Consider the following 18,968-nt stretch of genomic DNA (forward strand, 5'->3'; position numbering starts at 1 on the left):
ACACGTGCACCCACAGTGGGAAGGATACATAGTGGCCACTGTCCAGGACATGGAAAGAGTAATTAGTGCACAAGACTGGGAGGAAGCCTACAAGGCAGATGAAGACATGGAAGTGATCAAGGGATATGTCACCCACGGATGGCCAGAAAAGAGACACCTGAAGGAGGCACTAAGACGGTACTGGGAAGTGAGAGATGAGCTATCTCTGGCAGAGAACTCGGTATTTCTTCTGAGAGGCGACAAGGTAGTTCCACCGCAAGGAATAATCGAACACCTGATGGCACTCGTGCATGAGGGGCACCAGGGAATCACCAAAACCAAGGCCCTGGCAAGGCAGGCGTACTGGTGGCCGGCCATAGATGCCCAAGCCGAGAGATATGTAAGAGCATGTGAGTCATGTGCTAAGGCCGACAAATCTCAGAGCATCATGAGACCGGCATTAGGAAAGTTTCCGGTGCCGGAAGGACCATGGGAAATGGTGTCGGTGGACATCATGGGACCAGTGCTCAACAAGGATGGAGTGCAGAAGTACGCAATCGTCATGGTTGACAGGTACTCCAAATGGCCTGAAGTAGCCATCGAAGAGAAGGTGGACACAGAAGCAGTGATAGACTTTCTGCGCAATGTCTTCATCAGGGAAGGAATTCCTAAGACCATTACCTGCGACAACGGACCGCAGTTCGTATCTGCTAAGTGGGAAGAGTTCACTGCCAGAAATGGAATTGTGGAAAATCACACCCCCATCTATCACCCGGCAGGCAACGGCCAGGTTGAACGCTTCAACCGGGTGATAATGGGCACCATAAAAGCTGCCATTGATGATGGACTGGACTGGGAGAGAGAGTTATTGAAAATGCTATGGGCCTACCGAATAACCGCGGGGAGCAGGGGGTACAGCCCGTTCAAAGTTTTGAGAGGAAGAGATGCCTTCACGAAGGACAACATGGCTTGGAAAAAACTGGTGGTGCAAAGTAAGTGGTCACCGGCGGTGGTCAGAAAGAACTTAGAGAGGGCACGAGATGTATACACTGAGCATTTTAACAAAAGACGCAATGTGCAAGGAGTGGAGTTGGAGAAAGGCGACTGGGTCAAGGTAAAATCTCCCATCTTAAAAAGGAAAGGGGAAAGCAAGTTCTCACCGCCCCTACGAGTAATTGAGCCGTATGCCCGGTCGGCCTTGCTCAGCGACGGCAAAGTGTGGTCCCAGGATAGAATGGCCAAATGCAGCAAGATCCTGAAGTGGGGATCAGAGATGGAGGAGGACACAGTGAATGTATAGGAAGGAGAAAGAGAAAGTAACGGAAGATACGAGGGAAGTGTAGAAGAAGGAAGGGGGCAAGTAGGAGAGAGCAGTACGGAAGGAAATGGAGAATACAGAGCAGAGGAAGGAACAGAAGGCGGGAGCAAGGAAAGATCGGACAAGGAGGTGATGGAAAATGTAGAGGAAGGAGCAAGCGGAAGGAGCAATGGAGAGGTGCAGAGCGGAAATGCAGGAGACGGAGTGAGGAAGACGAGAGCCGGTAGGACAGTAACGGTCCCGGTAAAGTTCAGAGACTTTGAAATGGACTACAAGTAAGGACTAGAATTTTGTTTGTCATTGCATAAAAGGGGGGGGGATATGTGGTGACGGTCTAGCGTCACCAGCACAGGAAACGGAAGGGCGGGACCGGAAGCGGAAGGCGGCCATCTTAGGTCATTGGCGCCGACCGCGGGAGAAGGGTGAAAAGCTGTTCCCGGCGCTCCGGCAATTAAACAAGTTTAAAACTTCACGAATGAGTCTGTGGTTATTGGGGGCCTCCACAAGTGTGCTCCCCGAGGGAGGCCCTCCACAGTATGCCACAGCCCCCGCTCACCTCAAGTCGCTGCCTCCGGCTCCCCCGCATGGCCTCTCCGCAGGACTCCGCTCCCAGCCGTCACCGTCAACCCGGGCAAGCGAAGGCAGGAAGCTTCCCCGCCAGCCCCTAGGAGCACACCGCTTCCTCCGACAGGGACGCCAGGGACCGACCCCCACCAGCCGTCTGGTTGACCAGAAGGGGGAAACCAGGCCACAGCTCGTCCGTCTCCCAGCCACAGGCCACAGGATCGTGCAGATGTCCGCATCTCCATCAACTGGGTAGGTAGGAGCCCCAAACAAGTATCGATCCGCTCCACAATGTCTCCGCTCGCCACCTGGAATCACAGAGCAGGGGAAGGAATTGCACAGCTGCGGGACTGTAGGCGGAAAGTGGGAGCTCTCAGCTCAAGCGGCAATTTTGGTCGCGAGCTAGCTCCGCCCCCAGTGGGACTATAATGTTACCGGTCTGGAGGATGACGAGTGGCTTGAGGCCTTGGCCTCTCCAAGAGAAACTGCCATATCCTTCAGGCTCAGACTCGTGCAGCTGAAAATACTCCATAAAATATACCTGGAGGGACATATGATGTAAAGCTGGGATATAGCGAGAAAGCAGGATGCATGAAGGGATGTGGACAAGAGGTCGTCTTTGAAGAAGTGTATGGAATGTGTAATAGGCCACAAGATCGACTTTATTATTAAACTATGTCTTCTAAATATCTGGGGCCCTTCAGACCTATTGATAAAGACAAAGAGGAGCCCCTTTTAAGCCAAAGGAACAGGGCACTGTACAGTAGAGAAAAGACAAAATCCTTTGGACTAGGTGCAACGAAATTGTTACATTCAGTCAAACAGCATTCTCATACCAACTAGTATCTATTCACCCATCCAACATGTACACATTAAGCGGGATTGTACCATGTAATTCCCAAAAAGAGTCAATAACCCTAGAAATACCAAACAATAGAAATCGATTTATTATGAAAATGTTTTTTTTTTTATTAAAAACAATTTTAAAAGAAAAGGGTAACACAGACCCTATATGTCATACACAAAGTGCATAATACATAGTATTGTAGATTTGACAAAAGTCACATAAAATCATTAATCAATCACTTGTTAAAATAAAATTCATTTAAAAGAATGAAAAAAGCAAACTTGAAGAGAGTACATAGCATAGACAGATTCAATTTGTCTTTAGTTTGCCCTTCTGACCTACACACCAAAGAAAGGATATGGGTGCCACATGGGATGGTAATTGCCAAGAGGAATATCGCTCGACGGTAGAGGGGGAGGGAACTGGCAAAAGGACATGGACTGGTGTATGGTAACAGAGAAAACCGTGTATGAATTCAGGGGATCTCCCACCAAATGGATACAGATTTTGGGAAAATTGAATAAGTACAGGGTAGGAATATGTGCTCCCCCGGAGCCCAGGCAGGATGCTTATCCAGGATGGCCCGGTATTAGCGGCCCCAATGAAATTGGTTTGTAACAATCATGTGGTTACAGATGTGTTGTGTTGTTAAGTTCATGCCAGTACCAAAGCCTGTATACACATGTCTGAATGTTGTCTAACATGTATTCACCTTGTCCCATATAAAAAGTTACAAAAAAAAAGATTCCGCTGGTGAAGGAGTCCAGAAGAATCCAAGGGTGGATTTCTTGAAAGGAGTACCTTCAAGCAGAGGGGACAGACTCTATGCCACTCAGGAGTGACCAAGAGGCACAGAAAACCAGGGGGTTGGTGCCTGGTGGGTGCAACAATAAACCTTGGCAGCAGCAACAGACTTGGAATACGAAGAAGGTGCAGTGTTGGGACCAGCAAGGTCCAAGATACTCACCAAGTGCAGGCGAGTCAGAGCAGACCCGAGCAAGCAGGGGAGCCTAATGAAGCCAAAGAAGACCCTCAAGAGGACCCACAGGCCAAAGGCGCAGGATTTGCAGGAGGACCTCAAGCAGCTCACCAGACATACAGGCCCACGATGCAGAAGATGCAGTGAGGACAAAGACTTTGGTAGGAAGAGATGCTGGCGGCTGGAGCTTCTTGTTGCCTGATGATTCCTGGAGGACAAAGTCAACAAACCTTGGCAACGGCAAGTCGACGTGTTGCACAGGGATTTTGTTCCAACAGTTCCGACAAGGGCCGCAAACTTGGTGAGAAGACAGTGCAGGCCTCGAGGGAGTTGCAGAACCTCCACCTGTGTTGCTGAGGCTTTCAGAGGATGTGGGACCTCAGGAGCAGCAGACCAGCCAGCTTTTTTGCAGTGCTTGCAGGTAATGTCCCTTCACTCCAAGGGACATTACTTCAGGTATCTTTGATGCCCACAGGCCCGGAGAAGAACTCGGATTAAGCACAGGAACAGACGACACAGAAGACTGTCAGGATGATGAGTCCAGGAGCAGCAGGAGTCTTCCTTGTTGCAGTCTCGGTTCCAGATGAAGTCCAACGAAGTCCAAGATGCCCAGACAGTTGAAGTGAAAGTGCTTTTGGATCTAAATCTTTTCAACACAAGGAATCTGAAGAGCCACCCACAGGTAAACCGTTAAGTACCCTAAGAAAAGGGTTCGGACAAATCAGGGGTCCCTCCCAGAGGAGGGTCTGGACAGAGGGGAGGGTACTCCAATGACCTTTATTCTGTTTTGTGCCAGAGCGGACACCAATGGCTCCCTGAACTGTTTTCAACTGAAGTGTGCAAGGAGAGCACCAAATGTACCCTTCAAAGCAGTCCGGTGGCACTGGCACATGCCCCCACTCTAGCCCAATACATTAAGTCCTGTCTGGGAGGTGGTCACACCTCACTGTGACAGGAAACCTGTTGTTCTAACTTCCCCTGCTCGAGCTCAACTCAGCAGCAGAAGGGCAGATTCGTGTTTGTGGTCGGCAGCAGCACTAGCTTGCTGTTAGACCCTGAAAGGCTGGTACTGGGAATGCAGCGGGGGTCCAGAGGGGAGCCCCTCAATACATGGGTTCCAACATCCAACACTGGAATCGGTTTGGGCTAGGATTCCAAAATGTCTTAAACCAAACATCTCGTAATTGACTGGGTGTGCACTATATGTATAAAATGGCTGACTGCACTTACAAAGCCTAGAGAATCGACTCCTGGGTTTATAGGGGGTGTCTGGCATATGCAGGGCACCCTCACACTTATAACCTAGCAACCTGCGTTCAGGATTGAAAGAGCTACCTTAGGGACGACTTATAGGTTTTAAGTGCAGTGACCTCAGATATAAGGACACTTATATCTGAGTATTGCTAGCACCAGCTCGCACAGACTGCAATGGCAGGCCTGTAGTCACTGTTTGAGTGGTATCTCATGGGTGGCAGAATACATACTGCATCCTATAGGAGACCCCTGGTGTACCTATGCACTGGGTACCTTAGTACAACACACTAGGGACTTAGAAGGGTACACTAGTAGCCAATTAGCAAGGTACCAAAGTGCTTACCCTAGTCAAATTTAGGGAGAGGGTACATTGACTGGGGTCCTGATTAGCAGGATCCCAGTATGACTAGTCAGAAAACAGAATGACACCAGCAAAAAGTGGGGGTTACCATGCTAGAATGATCCTTTCCTTCCTACAGAGATGCAGAGATTCGAAGTAAGAGCACATTTGAACTAACGTACAAAATACTAACACAGATTTTAACAACTGTTGGTTTAGCTTCTAGCGAAAAGTCGATATGTGCTGAGCACAGATATGTTTTGTTTTTGCAGGTGGCAGCGAGTCACATACTAATGGCTATTGGTGCCCTTGAGATGGCCCACATAGCAAAGTTCGGTTTGCATACATGTTGGCGGGACAGGTGAGAGGGCACCGGGGCATCAGTATGCATAGTGCAAGTGTATGATGGTCCACAATTTCATAACTGTTTCACACATTACTAATCCATTTCCAGAAAGTGCCCCATGCCCTCTGTAAACTGAATTCTAGCTTACTATATACATGATTTTGCACAGCTACTAGCTGTGCAGTTTTCGTGGCATTTTCTCTATAAATTGCGCAGTCCTCTGATGTGAGCAGATAAAAGTGTGCCTGACATGCCTGGGACATTATTTTATCAAAGGGCCTTCAAAATTTTGCAATGTGGAAAGAGAGACCCGAGACTTGTAGGGAGACATGGATGTGGGAGTTACTATTAAACAGCAAGGCAGGGCTAGTGACACTAGAGCAAGAAATACAGCAGGGGAGCCACGGCAGCAGATGTTACCATAAAACAGTGCCAGTCCCCCACATCGGCCTGTGAATCTGGGCAAATGACTTAGGGCCTGATTTAGATTTCGGCAGACGGGTTACTCCATCATAATGGTGACGGATATCTTGTCCTCCGAAATATAAATCCCATTATAACTTATAGGATTTATATTTCGGCAGACAAGATATGCCCACCATTGTGATGGAGTAACCAATCCGCTAAAGTCAAAATCAGGCTCTTAATCACCCCCGTGGCTAGAAAAAAAGAAAATAGAAAAAAGGTGAACGCTGGCAAGGGAGAGAGATGGGCAAGTAACTAAGTAACAAGAAAACAAGACCTTGGCTAAATAACGATCAAACCGGAAATCGTATCACATAGTATGGGTGAGTCACGTATGTCTGTGGCAATACTTTAAAAGAAAAACAGCAGTCTAACTGCGAAGGAGGTACCTCATAGCAATGAATAGTTAAACTCACTGGAACACTGGCTGCTTCACAAGGAGGGCGACAATTTGGCAAGCAGTACCGTAGTAAAGAAAAGCCGAGTATAAATAACCACATGAAACGTTCAACCACAAGCCACATACAGAACTTGTAGTGCACACAGCAGGAGAGGCGCAGAGGCAGGAATCCGAAAGTTAGCAAATGTGGATAAAATAGAACAATGTCCTTCCCTTTAAAATATCCTGGCTGACTAAATTGTTTAAGAGGGCTATGAATACCAAAAAACATAGCGCCTGATTAAGATGGCCGAGCGACTTCCACTGCAGGCTGTTGGTGGCGGTCCCTCGACCATCGTAACAGGGATCTCCGTCCGCCATATTACAATGGCTTCTAGATGGCTGAAGGTCAGAAACATCGACCACCACAGTCCCGTCAGACAGGCTTTATTCAACCACCTGTCGGGCCTCCATGTAGTCCCAGAATGGCGGCCGTGCCTGTCACCCACCGCTGTAACGATTACAATATCCCTTTCTGCTGGTCGTTTTGTGGCAGTCAAGCCGCAGCAAAACGGCAGGGGGAAACAGATTTGTGGCTGTAGCCAGTCTCCTAACCCTCTGGGCCAGGGACATATGCCCTGGGGGCACCTTTGGTGCCCACCAATATATCCCTACACCATGTGGTATGCACCGTATGGTGAAACCATGTAGTGCAGGAATATGTGGGGGGTGTCTGTTGTGTCTTGGGCGGCTGCTGCAGAGCTCAGCACCCGCCGCAGTACAAAATATGGGCAATGCAACCACTAGGTTTGCAGTCGCATCCTAATTTGCCTTGAGGAACTGCCGCCTTGTAGGCAGGTGATCCAAAATACGAATTGATGGCAGATAAATTAAAGTCTGTCCGCTCCCATGATGACCCACATAATTTAGACTGGTTGGCCAGCTCACCTCCCTATAAAGAAAGGGGATCCAATGTTGCTTCCTAACATTGAAAAGAACCCAACGCTGCCCCTGCTTGTCATTTCACAAATTCTTCTGCTGCTGACATCACTGGAAAAGAGGGAGGAGTTACAATGAGAGCAGGGTGGCGTGAAGAAGAGGGAAAACAATGCAACAGATAAGTACGCTTGAAATGCGTGCAGCCACTGGGAGATTAGATAGAGGACAACAAAATGAACACAGTGCTGTGCAGGCAAAACCTAAAAAAGAGTTTCACAAAAGCGGATGAAAAGGACTACTTGGGCCATGGGACACTGATAAGAAGAATGCACGCAGAACATCCGGAAGCTTTATGCTAAAACCAATAGAAACTGAGGAAATGTAAGTGGCAAGCACACGAATAAATGAAAAGTGAGGTCAGATGTAAGTCCCCTTAAGATTTATATTACATACAATTGATTTTACAAGAACAGTGCAAGTGTTGTGCAGGTAAAACCTAAAAAGTAGTTTGTAAACGTTGGCACCATATTCAGGACACCCTTGACCACAAGCTTTTGTATTGTGTACTAGTCTGGACTTTTTTCAATCCTTGATGTTAAAATTGTCTGGATTCTAATGAGAATAGGTCCTAGTAGATGGGCAAATGTTGTTGTGTACTGTTTTTGTTATTCATTTGGTCACAATTTTGTCACTTGTCTAGCTCTGTTACCAGGAGCATCTTTTATGTTGCCAACTGTCTTAATGTCATGAATATGTGATATCTGACAACAGAGAAATAGAAGTCTGTTTTTCTTGTTTGCATTGCATCATTGTGTTGAGATAGTTTGGGTGACATTTGGTGGAGATCTTTGCTGATGAGTAAAGATATAAAGGTAACAAATACATTATTCTCAATGTTCTTTGGAAATACAGAGTCTCGTGCTCTTTCCAGTTTGTATAGGAAAGCAGCTTACATCATAGTTTTGTTGAATAGTAACCTTGAGATGACAGCGTTACTGATGTAATAATTCAGAGCAATCTGTGATGTTCTGTAAATGTAAGCTGCTAAGAAATTGAAAAATACAAAAAATAAAAAACACTGATTGCCATTGACTTTTTTAAGTGGTAATTACTGTCATATTGTGTTTGGACTTAAAACCTATTATTGTGTCACTATACATATCGTTGGAGAGAGTAAAATACATACAGCAGTATATGGAAAGTTGGAGGTGAAAAATGACTCTTGGTCCGAGTACTGAAAATGATAGTCCTGGTGGGTGCCCATAGGTCTTGTGCACCACAAATGCGGGTGTGGAACTAATTTAAGTAGCATCTTTCTTCCTCCCAAGACTGTTTACTATGCGATTAGCATGGCTGGCACAAGACGAGAAGTACTTTACTGTGTAAAATCAGACAAAGTTTACTTTGAATAATATTTTTCAGAGTGATTACAAGTTTTAAAACAGAGACATATTCTCCTCCGAGACTGGCAAAGTATTTGCATCCTTATCTCTCCTCAAAATATAGAATGCAGTTTACAGACATTGTCCTATTGCTCGGTAATTTTTTCATAAGCACTTATACATCGATCCCTAAATATCAAACATAGTTAATATGTATTCGTTAAAAGATTGCCAAACCTGAAAAAAATAGGATCATATTTATTTCACTAGTAAAAATACTGATAAAAAAATATATTTATATATTTTCCACCATGGGCTTTCTTCCTTTACCTGCTCCTCAACCCTTTCATAAACACCAAGTACATCTTCCTCCAGTGAAGAGCGTTTCGGCTTGGGGTACCAAAAATCTTCTGAATCAACTGTAACAAGCTTCAATATTTCAGATGCCTGTTTTGAGAAAAGCAACATAAATTGTATGTTACAATTACAAGAAAGATAACACCATTCATTTAAAAAAAAGTTACAGAATAACACTACTTTGGTAGGTTGTGTTACAGACATAAAACAAGACTTCTTCACTTCGAAGATCATATTCCTGTATATGTTCATCTGAGCATGTGCAAAATATCTACATAGCGATTGTAATATTCAGTTCCTATTAACATAAAGACCAAGGCTGCATTGAAAACAAAAACAGGACCATAGTCTCCAGAACATCTCAAAGCACAGGTAGTCATTAATATTTTCAAAGATTTTAGAATGCAAACGTCAACGTACTTGAGCTTCAGGCATACATACACTCAAATTAGTGGGCAGCTGGGGTGGAGAAAGGGTAGAATATTTTCGGATGGTTATATCTTATATGTGATCTTAGTAATGACGGCATAAATATTGCATAGTTACTAGGGTACTGATACTAAGCTTGAAGTCCATTGACCAGTGTTAAGGTAAAAACAGTTAGTAAAGGATAATATAGAGAAATTTGCTAAGGAGTGGAAACCATTCGAAGCATTCACATACAGGAGGATTCTAGCCATCCAGAATTTGTCGTTGTTGTATAAGTGAATAAGAGCTCTTGATCTATAATTGTTTATTCAGTTCATTTATGCAGCAAGTTTCTGAATCTGAAAGATGTATACTTTAAATGCGTCATGAGTCGTAGGAATGTGTCTCGCAGTTATGTGCATTAGACTCCCACTGATCTACTCCCAGGCTTTGATATTTTGCACATTGGTAAGATGGGAGCCTTTCGAGTGGCATGTGTTTCCCTTTGGCAGTATCCATAATTTTTCCCGGCCCTTGTTCCAGAATGTGATACATTAATGAGCCCAGAGCACTACAACGTCTTTCCTTGGTGGTCTGCTAATGTAGCAGTGTAGCAGGGATTCTGCTCATACACAGAACTGTGCATAGAGACTTGGAACCTCAGTGAGTTAGGGTGTGCCAAAACTCACCTTAGTAGCCAAAATCCCCTACCAGACTAGCAATCAGTGTCTCATTGGTTCTTCCATACCCCCAATGATTAGACAACCCAGAGCATGGAACTTAGAATACCTCAAGCAATGCGGAACACATGAACACTCTTTCGTTATACACTCATGCTAGTCCATAACGGGGAGTAAATGAAGACACATGCAAGTTTGAAATATTTATTTCTAATGCCGTGTTTTCAGGCGCAGTATCTTAGCTAATACAAGCAGACATATTATAAGCAACAAGATTATCAGCATAGTTACTATTCCATAAAATACAAAAGGAGAAAGCATGTTAAAATGCTAAATGGAAATAGACTAGATTACACCTAGATTTCACACTCCTTAACTATTAGGTTATTTTATATCTACAGAAGGTCTCTTAGGTTTACAAGGGCGGCCCTATACCTCTGGTTCTAGTAGAAATGGATCACATTGTTTTCTACACCAGCTCTCTGCTTGCGAATGTTCTCCAAAGTGTGTTTTAGCATGCCTGCGCAGTGCATTATTAAATGCGCCAAAATCAGAGGTGGCCACAGCTGCATATATGTTATGTCTAGAACTTGCGCTGATCAGACCGAACAACAACCACTCTGTTGAAATAACCTCGAGGGCTCGGCACTCACTGTTCAGACAAAGCTTACTAAGCTAAGCAGCTAGTATAGAAAAACATATTGTTCTCGTGTGAAGCAAAACAGTCCTCTAGACTCTAAACATTTTTAATAATGTGTGCAGTGGGCAAAGGCAGCAGAAAGGAAAAATGGTGTTTAAACTTCTAATAAGCTCATGCTAACTTAACACAGTGTAAATGGAAGGCTCAACCCCATGACAGCAGGTCCAGTCTTTATTGTTGATAAGTTCAAGATGTAGCAGTAACAGTAAGGTTCATACAAAAAAGGTAGCCAACACGTGTTTAGTCACAGATGACTTTCTCAAGGCTGTAGTTTCAAGTATAGAACAAATCAAAAGATTATTGAAAAATTAATGAAATATTAGTCTAACTCCTCATTATTATTCCAAAGTAGCATATCACTAATCCAAACATTGTTGAGTGAGTAGCATAGCCAATGATAGAAAAGTGAGAGCAGAAAAACAAAAAGGGGAAGACAATGACAAAGCCATGACTACCATTGCCAAGTTGCAATGAGAACCCAGATAAGATTTAGAATAATCACCCAACTTGTGCAGAAAAAACTCAAGATATTCAAGATGTTATTAGACAAATAAAGCACTATTTATTTTATGGATATAAGAGATTCAAAGAGGGAACGATAATCAAAATCACAGTTGGTGGAATATCCTAGAACCAAAGAAAAGTTCCCAGTTTGTATCCGGTCATAGAATCTGGCTAGAAAAAAATAAGTATAGCTGGATAGTGTAGCTAGCCAGAGCAACCCAGATCGAGGCATGTGGCACAAATTATTTTTTTGATTCCTGAAACCCCAAATATAGCTGAGCAATTGCCCCGTGATATGCTAAAACATCCAAGAATCTGTGTCTCACAGAATTGAGTAATAAATAATAGTAATTATCAATTTCAATCTTTATTTCGGCCAATTTGACCATCAAAGATATAGAGTAAAACACATGTAATACAATATAAAACCTTTCCACCATGAAAAGAAAATAAATACATCTTAAGTAACAGTAGATAAAAGGTCATACATTAAAATTCATGTTCTTGTACTTAGGTACTCAACTGCGACTTTAAAATACGGGTGCGGGTATGCCAGACACTTGTAAGGAATTTGGCTAGTGCAAACACCGTTGGTCCCGAAACATCAGTTTTTAAGATTCTATACATCGGGAGGTATTGCCTACAACCATAGTTTCTGATAAGGGGTAAAAGCCAATATTTCCTAGCGGCCTTATAAGTTGGACAGAACAAAACCACATGTAGGTCGCTTTCCTCATTACAAGTGCATGCAGGGCACTGCTTGGTGGAGGGCGGTGTTGACCAGGAACTGGTGTATGACCACAAGGGCAGTGTGCCATATCTCCATTGGAGAAATAGCTTCCTGGTCAGTGCAGGGGTCATCCCATCCAAGACCCTCTCCAGCCTGTAGGAATCCTTACTTTGTATGAATGCAGATGTTAATGACCCCTCACGCTGGCAATCTAAAACAGTTGCCAGTTTCTGCTCATAGTAAGCCTTGGCCAAAACTCTTCGCGGGATCATAAATGACGCATTAGTTGGATCGGACCACAGATCAGGGAACCCCATTCTCTCACAGGACATTTTTATATATTTTATCCAGGGAATCTGCAAGGCTTTGGGGTGGGTTAGAAATTCCATCAGTTCTGCCCTGTAGGTAGAAAGTTCCTCACTGCTTCATAACCTTCGCCAGAAAGCTATGGGTCTGAGGCCCAGTTCATCTGCTATGGGTCTCAGTCCCAAGTCCATCCTCAAAGGGAGGAGCGGTGTACTAGACGGGAGTGCAACTATCTGTCTAATGAATTTATTCTCAGTTAAAGACAAATTGAGCGCGGGTGTGTGGCCCCACAATTCCGCCCCATATGTGATGGCGCCCCTAGCCTGCGCCTTGTAGATTTGGATAACCGGCCCCAGAGGTCGATATGTAGAACTTCTCATCATCCGTGCAATGCCACCTGTGGTCTGGACAAGTTTAAGGCTAGCCCTAGTCTGGTGTGTCCCCCAGGACATGGTTTCATTCAACGTTACACCCAAGTAATCGAAGGTGGAGACTCTCTCTAAGCGTGATGATCCCAGCCAGGGGTTCGGGCGAGATCTTTTGGTTGGGTTCAAGACCATGAACTTAGTTTTTATGGCATTAATCTCTAGCCCCCTTTCTGTGCAGAAAACCACAAAAGAATCAAGGATCCTCTGTATCCCCATAGGAGTTTTGGACAGCAGCAGGGTATCATCTGTAAACATAATTGCAGGTACCCTGCTGCCGTTCAGTTTAGGGGCATCAGTATATTCGGTGCCATTGAGGTGGGCGATTACCCCGTTGACGAAGAGGGAGAACAGGGTCGGTGCCAATACGCAACCCTGCCTCACCCCTCGGGGAATTTGTCTGTTAATTCCCCAAACATCCCGCACCTAACTCTGGCATAGTTGTTTTGGTGCAATCTCTGTAGAATTGTCAGTATGTCCAGGGGGACCCCCATCTCAGCCAGAACACTCCAGAGTTTCCCTCTCGGCACCAGGTCGAAGGCGGCCCGCAAGTCCACAAATACAGTGAACAAGCTGCCGCCTTCGAATATCGCCGTCCTCCAGTAAATGATGTTCAGACGAAAAACCTGGTCTATTGTGGAAACGCCCTTCCTAAAGCCCGCCTGGTATGGGCTAAGAGCATCAGTTTCCTCCACCCAATCCTGGAGACGATTCAGTATTATCCTTCCAAAAAGCTTCTGGGGCACGTCAATTAAACTAATTGGCCTGTAGTTGGCTGGGAGCAGAGGCGAGCCCTTCTTGAATATAGGGACCACCTCTGCCCCCAGCCAAGTACTCGAGATTTCCATGCCATGCAGGACTGCATTAAATACAATGGCAAGGTAGGGGGCCCAAACATCGGGCTCCTGCTTGAACAGGTCGCCAGGGAGACCGTCCAATCCTGGCACCTTGCCCGATGCCAGTCCTGTAATTGCTGCCTTGACCTCCCCTACTGTGATCAGGTCCCCGCCAAACTCAGCCAGTCCATCACTGAGTGTAATGGGAGTTTCTCCCAGCTCTGAGCTATAGAGTGACTGGAAATGTGCCTGCCACACCCCTGCTGCAATATTTGGCTCTATTGCCGAGTGAAGGCTCCCCGAGCCCCCATTTACTACCCGCCAAACCATTCGGTAGTCCCTTATTGCGAGGGAGCTGGTAAGCTCCTCCCACTGGCCCTCCACCCATTCCATTTTAGCATGAGCAACTAATTTTTTGTATGCCCACCTATTTTCACGTATCTTCTCTCCCCCTAATCCCTCCTTGATGCTTCTAAGGAGTTCTCCCTTTGCCTTCCTGCAAGCTGCATTGTACCATGAGAGTTTATGTTGTTGCCCCCTCCTAGGATTCTGTACCTTGCTAAAGAGCTCACCTGCCGCTCCCTTTATAAGGTCCTCGTGGGCCTGATATAATATGTTATGAGACTCTTTATTACCCACATCATTGACTAAATCTCCCACTCTTTCCAAGATTGGTATTAATCCTGCATAGAGCCTCGGGAGTTTCTCTTGGCTCATGACTAGTTTTTCCCCCCTGATTCTTTTCCTGTTGTTACCCAGTAGAAGTTCAGGTTCAATCTCCTCCTTGCTTGAGTAAGAGGCTTCCATACCAGGATGGATGAGATCTAGTTCCAGAGCATTGTGGTCACTATCTAATCTTTCAATAACCCTAAAATCAAGAATGGATGACCATTTTGCTAGCTGTACAAGGGCGTAGTCCAGGCGGGACTCTCTTCCCACTCTATTATACGTGGGTTTGCTTGGTATATCGGACTCAATACGCCCATTGCAGGCTCTGATTCCATGCTTTAAAGTTAGGGCAGTAATCTGGAGTGCTAAAGGTGTCTATGCCTTCGGGGGAGGTGTTGCTACAGAGGGTACTGACCAGCTAGTCTCTTCTTCCGTAGGAAGTCCCTCTAGAAGGCCAGCCAATGGCTCAAAGTGAGAATTTAAATCCCCTCCAACTACATAGGGGGTGCCCCTTGGAATTTCCCCTAGATAAGCTGAAAGCTCGTCTATGGTGGAAGATTCTCGCGAAACCCTCACTGGCCTGTTTATCAAGGCAAGCTTCGCTTGGTTTGGCCATGCCAGTAGGACCACTAAGATGTCATCTGATGGCACCGGTATACGTGACGCCTGGCACCCCAGATGAGATGCCACCCAGGTTGTAAGTCCGCCAGAGGGGCGGCCATTGCCCTCCCACCTGGCCGGGATGAAAAATGACAGGTAACCCTGCTGGTTATGTTCTTCCCTAGCCCAGGTCTCCTGGAACATACAAACATCCCCCGTCTCGACATAAGTAACCCAGTCTTGTGTGTCCAGCTTATTAGCTAGACCAGCCACATTCCACCAGATTAGCCTCAGATGTGTTAGTTTAGGGGGCACAGTGTTAGTGGACGGATTAGCCACCGTTACCCCCACTGACACACCGTTATTATTGTTAGGCGCGCCCTCCCTTGGAGGCACCATCGCCACGTTTACCCGTCTATTAACTTTTTTGATTCGGTCCTTCCCACTTGTGCAGCCTCGATCGAGGTGCAGGGCCGGTGCATGAACAATAGGCTTGGGATCTGCCACTTCCCCCACCCATGAGTGATCACTGGCTACCTTCACTGCGGACTCTGAATCCTCCCCCCCAATTATCTGAGGGCTAGGCAAGTATCGTGATGCCTCACCAAACAGAGGGGAGGTAGCTATAGGGAGGGGGACAAGTGATGTAGTAGATGTGTATGGAGGACTTCTTTGTTCAATAATGGTGGCGGGTGCTAGTGGTCAGTCCACCCAATCTAGACATTCGTACCTATTGGCTAGTGGAGGGCCACACCATCCCAGTGATTGAGCGGGGGGCAAATTCCTATTCCCGTTCCCAGACCACCCCCCCCCCCCATCCCCGCGTCTATCCCAGTTCCCCATTTGGGTCCACCCCCAGGCTGGGCCTGTATTATATCTAGGTGCTGGGGGACAGAAATAAGACAGCCTATTTGTCCCTATCCCATCCATGGTTGCGTGATCCCCCCACGAGCAGATGTGCTCCACCGTGTTAGGATCCACGAAGTTAACAATAATGCAGTCGCCCTGAATATTTTTCGGCACAGCGCCCAACCATGCTACCCTTCTCACTGATGTGACTCTGCTGTCCACGAATGGTGGAAGGGGTCTGTTCGTGGACAGCCAGTGAATCACTTTGTTTTTCAGCGACCAGGGAGTTTCGTGGGCATCTTCCGCCCGTGTAGGGACACCGGTCATGATTACCACATATGGGGTGGATTCGGGGGGGAGATGAACAGGTAACCCTCCCCTGTTTCTACTTCTAACGGTGGATTTGGGGGCAACAGGTGTCTTAGTTGTTACAGGATTAGGGATTTGGAGAGGTGCAGGGGCCTTAGGGGGTGGTGGGGCCAAGACAGTTTGTGCGGGTGCTTTGGGGGGTGGCGGGACCAGAGCAGTTTGTATTGCCGGTTTCTTCTGTTGCACTGCTCCGGTCACGCCGGGTTTCTTGGGTGGAGGAGGCAAACCCTCCTTAAGAGCTTTTGGGTATGTTTTGAGAGGCACAGTTTGTGTGGCACTAGCATCTCTTTTTACTGAGGCCAGGGTCAGTTCCGCCAGCTGCTTTTCTACCCTCTGGAGGGACTGCTCTAACTGTTTTAGGTGAGTTCTAAATAAATCCCAGATTTTTACCAAGAGGAGGTCATTATTACTACATGATTTACACTTCCCATCTATACTAGTGTCACAAATACTCACACTTTGATTCATGTTGTCCATGAGCGTTGAATTTATGGTTTGTGCAGGTGGGTCAGTAGCACCCTCCTGCGACAGTAAACCCAGACCTACAGACTGCGCAGTTGGGGGTAGTGCATACAGGGATTCAGGATTAAGGCAAGTCAGGGAAGAGATGGTTTTATGGGAATTATTCCCTTTGTTACTGCCCTTTTTCCTTGTCTTAGGGATTGCACCCTCTTTTAGCCCCCTACTTACAGACGGACTGGGAGCAGTAGTAAGTTGGGGGAAAACATTACAGGTGACTTCTCCAGTGACAGGTTAGAGTCGGTGAGGTTTAGGGAGGCCGAGAGGTCCACAATGCCTGGAACACTGTGGACTTCTACTGTTGTGGTCAGCAATGGGGCAGGATCTAAGGGGCGGTGTGGAGTTGTTGCTGCTGCTATCAGGCCCAATGAGGAGCGTCTGGCGACCGCAAGGTCCTGCGAGACTCGGCGCTCCAGCAGAGTGATGCCCTGGGTAAATGCTTTGTTGGCCTTGGCTATAAATTTGTCAATGGGGCCTATAGCCTGGCCTGCAGTTTGTGCCTGTTTTTTTTACAGTACTCCTCATACTTTTGGGTGACATAATCAATCACAGGCAATTAGCAGTACAATAATGCAATACCTAATAGGTGATCGGGAAGGGACAGACGAATGACGGGCCCCTATGTTAAATTTAACTTTATGGAATAAATGATATTAATAAATATTTACTTAAACACATAAAACCAATTATTAGGGGGGTTGCCCAGTCCAGTCCTGACCAGTCTTGAACGGGCTTAAACGGGCCCGCTCTTTGCCCGGTCTTCGCCCCGAGCTTCGTCCCGTGCGCGTTAGGAATGTGCCTTATCTACCCTCCAGGCGTGGGGGTGTTGCCGCTGCGGGAAGAGGCTTCAGGTGTTGCACAGCCTCGCAGTCCCGCAGCGGTGTGGGCGGAGATGGGCGGAGTCAATTTGGTCCCAGCGGCAGCCGAGGAGTGGGAGCCGCGACCTCAACGGAGACTTCCCTCTGTAGTGCCCAGGTCAGAAGTTCGCCTTTTCCTAGTTGTCACCAAAGTGCAGTGCAGTGAGTAGCACCCGCGAAGCGGGTGCTGCGAGATTTAACAGTTCAGCCAGGTGGGGGGCGTTGCCACTGCGGAAAGAGGCTTCAGGTGTTGCACAGCCTCGCAGTCCAGCAGCGGTGTGGGCGGAGGTGGGCGGAGTCGATTTGGACCCAGCGGCAGCCGAGGAGCGGGAGCCGCGAACTCAACGGAGATTTCCCTCTGTAGTGCCCAGGTCAGAAGTTCGCCTTTTCCTAGTTGTCACCAAAGTGCAGTGCAGTGAGTAGCACCTGCGAAGCGGGTGCTGCGAGATTTAACAGTTCAGCCAGGCGGGGGGCGTTGCCGCTGCGGGAAGAAGCTTCAGGTGTTGCACAGCCTCGCAGTCCCGCAGCGGTGTGGGCGGAGATGGTCGGAGTCGATTTGGTCCCAGCGGCAGCCGAGGAGCGGGAGCCGCGACCTCAACGGAGATTTCCCTCTGTAGTGCCCAGGTCAGAAGTTCGCCTTTTCCTAGTTGTCACCAAAGTGCAGTGCAGTGAGTCAATATTAGTAATAATAAAACCATTTTTAAAGCGCCTGGCTACACAGAAAACAGTGTGTCCCCGCGCTAAATACTGCTAAAGTCGCCAGAGGCAGAAGAGGGGGTCAACAGACAGGAGAAGCCAACAGAAGATTACACGGAGGGATAAAGAAGCGTCTTAAGTTTTGCACGGAACCTGGCCTCAGAAGGTTCCATGCGGAGGTCGAGCGGAAGTTCATTCCAACCCCTGGAGGCCAGGTATCTAAATGAACAACCTCCCATCCTCGCTCTGGTGATTCTAGGTAGTTTGAACAACATTGCACCAGAGGATCTCAGGTTTCTCACGGGACGATGCATGGTGAGGAGATTTTTTAAGTAGTTTGGGCCTTTGCCCTGGGCAATACGATGCGCAAAGCAGAGGGCTTTAAGTTTGATTCGCTCCTTGACAGGGAGCCAGTGCAGTTTAGCCAGAGCGTTCGTCCCAGATGCTCTGCGAGGGAGATTGAGCACGAGGCGGGCAGCAGCGTTCTGCACGCACTGCAGTTGGTGGAGGCCTTTTTTGCTTAGTCCTAGAAGTAGAGCGTTCCCATAATCAAGAAGGGGGGGTCACCAAGGCGTGGACAATAGTCTTTCTGGCATCAATTGGAAGGAGGTCTAGAACCTTACGCAGGCCTTTCAGGATGCTGAGGCACCTGGCTGTCACTTTACTGACAT

The 18,968-nt window shown here is 46.9% G+C and overlaps 1 protein-coding gene across 1 annotated transcript in view; it reads right to left on the reverse strand.

The window, feature by feature from the left end:
* The window catches only part of LOC147734664 (uncharacterized), a 5,992,067-nt gene that overhangs the window by 2,074,152 nt on the left and 3,898,947 nt on the right, over positions 1-18,968 (reverse strand). Inside the window, exon 25 of the mRNA XM_086952471.1 lies at positions 9,123-9,239. Within this exon, the coding sequence (XP_086808597.1) occupies positions 9,123-9,239 (117 nt within the window). The remainder of the gene's footprint in view (positions 1-9,122; positions 9,240-18,968) is intronic.

This window comes from Lissotriton vulgaris, chromosome 1_2 (genome assembly GCF_964263255.1).
Source record: "Lissotriton vulgaris chromosome 1_2, aLisVul1.2, whole genome shotgun sequence".
Taxonomy (NCBI): Eukaryota; Metazoa; Chordata; class Amphibia; order Caudata; family Salamandridae; genus Lissotriton; species Lissotriton vulgaris.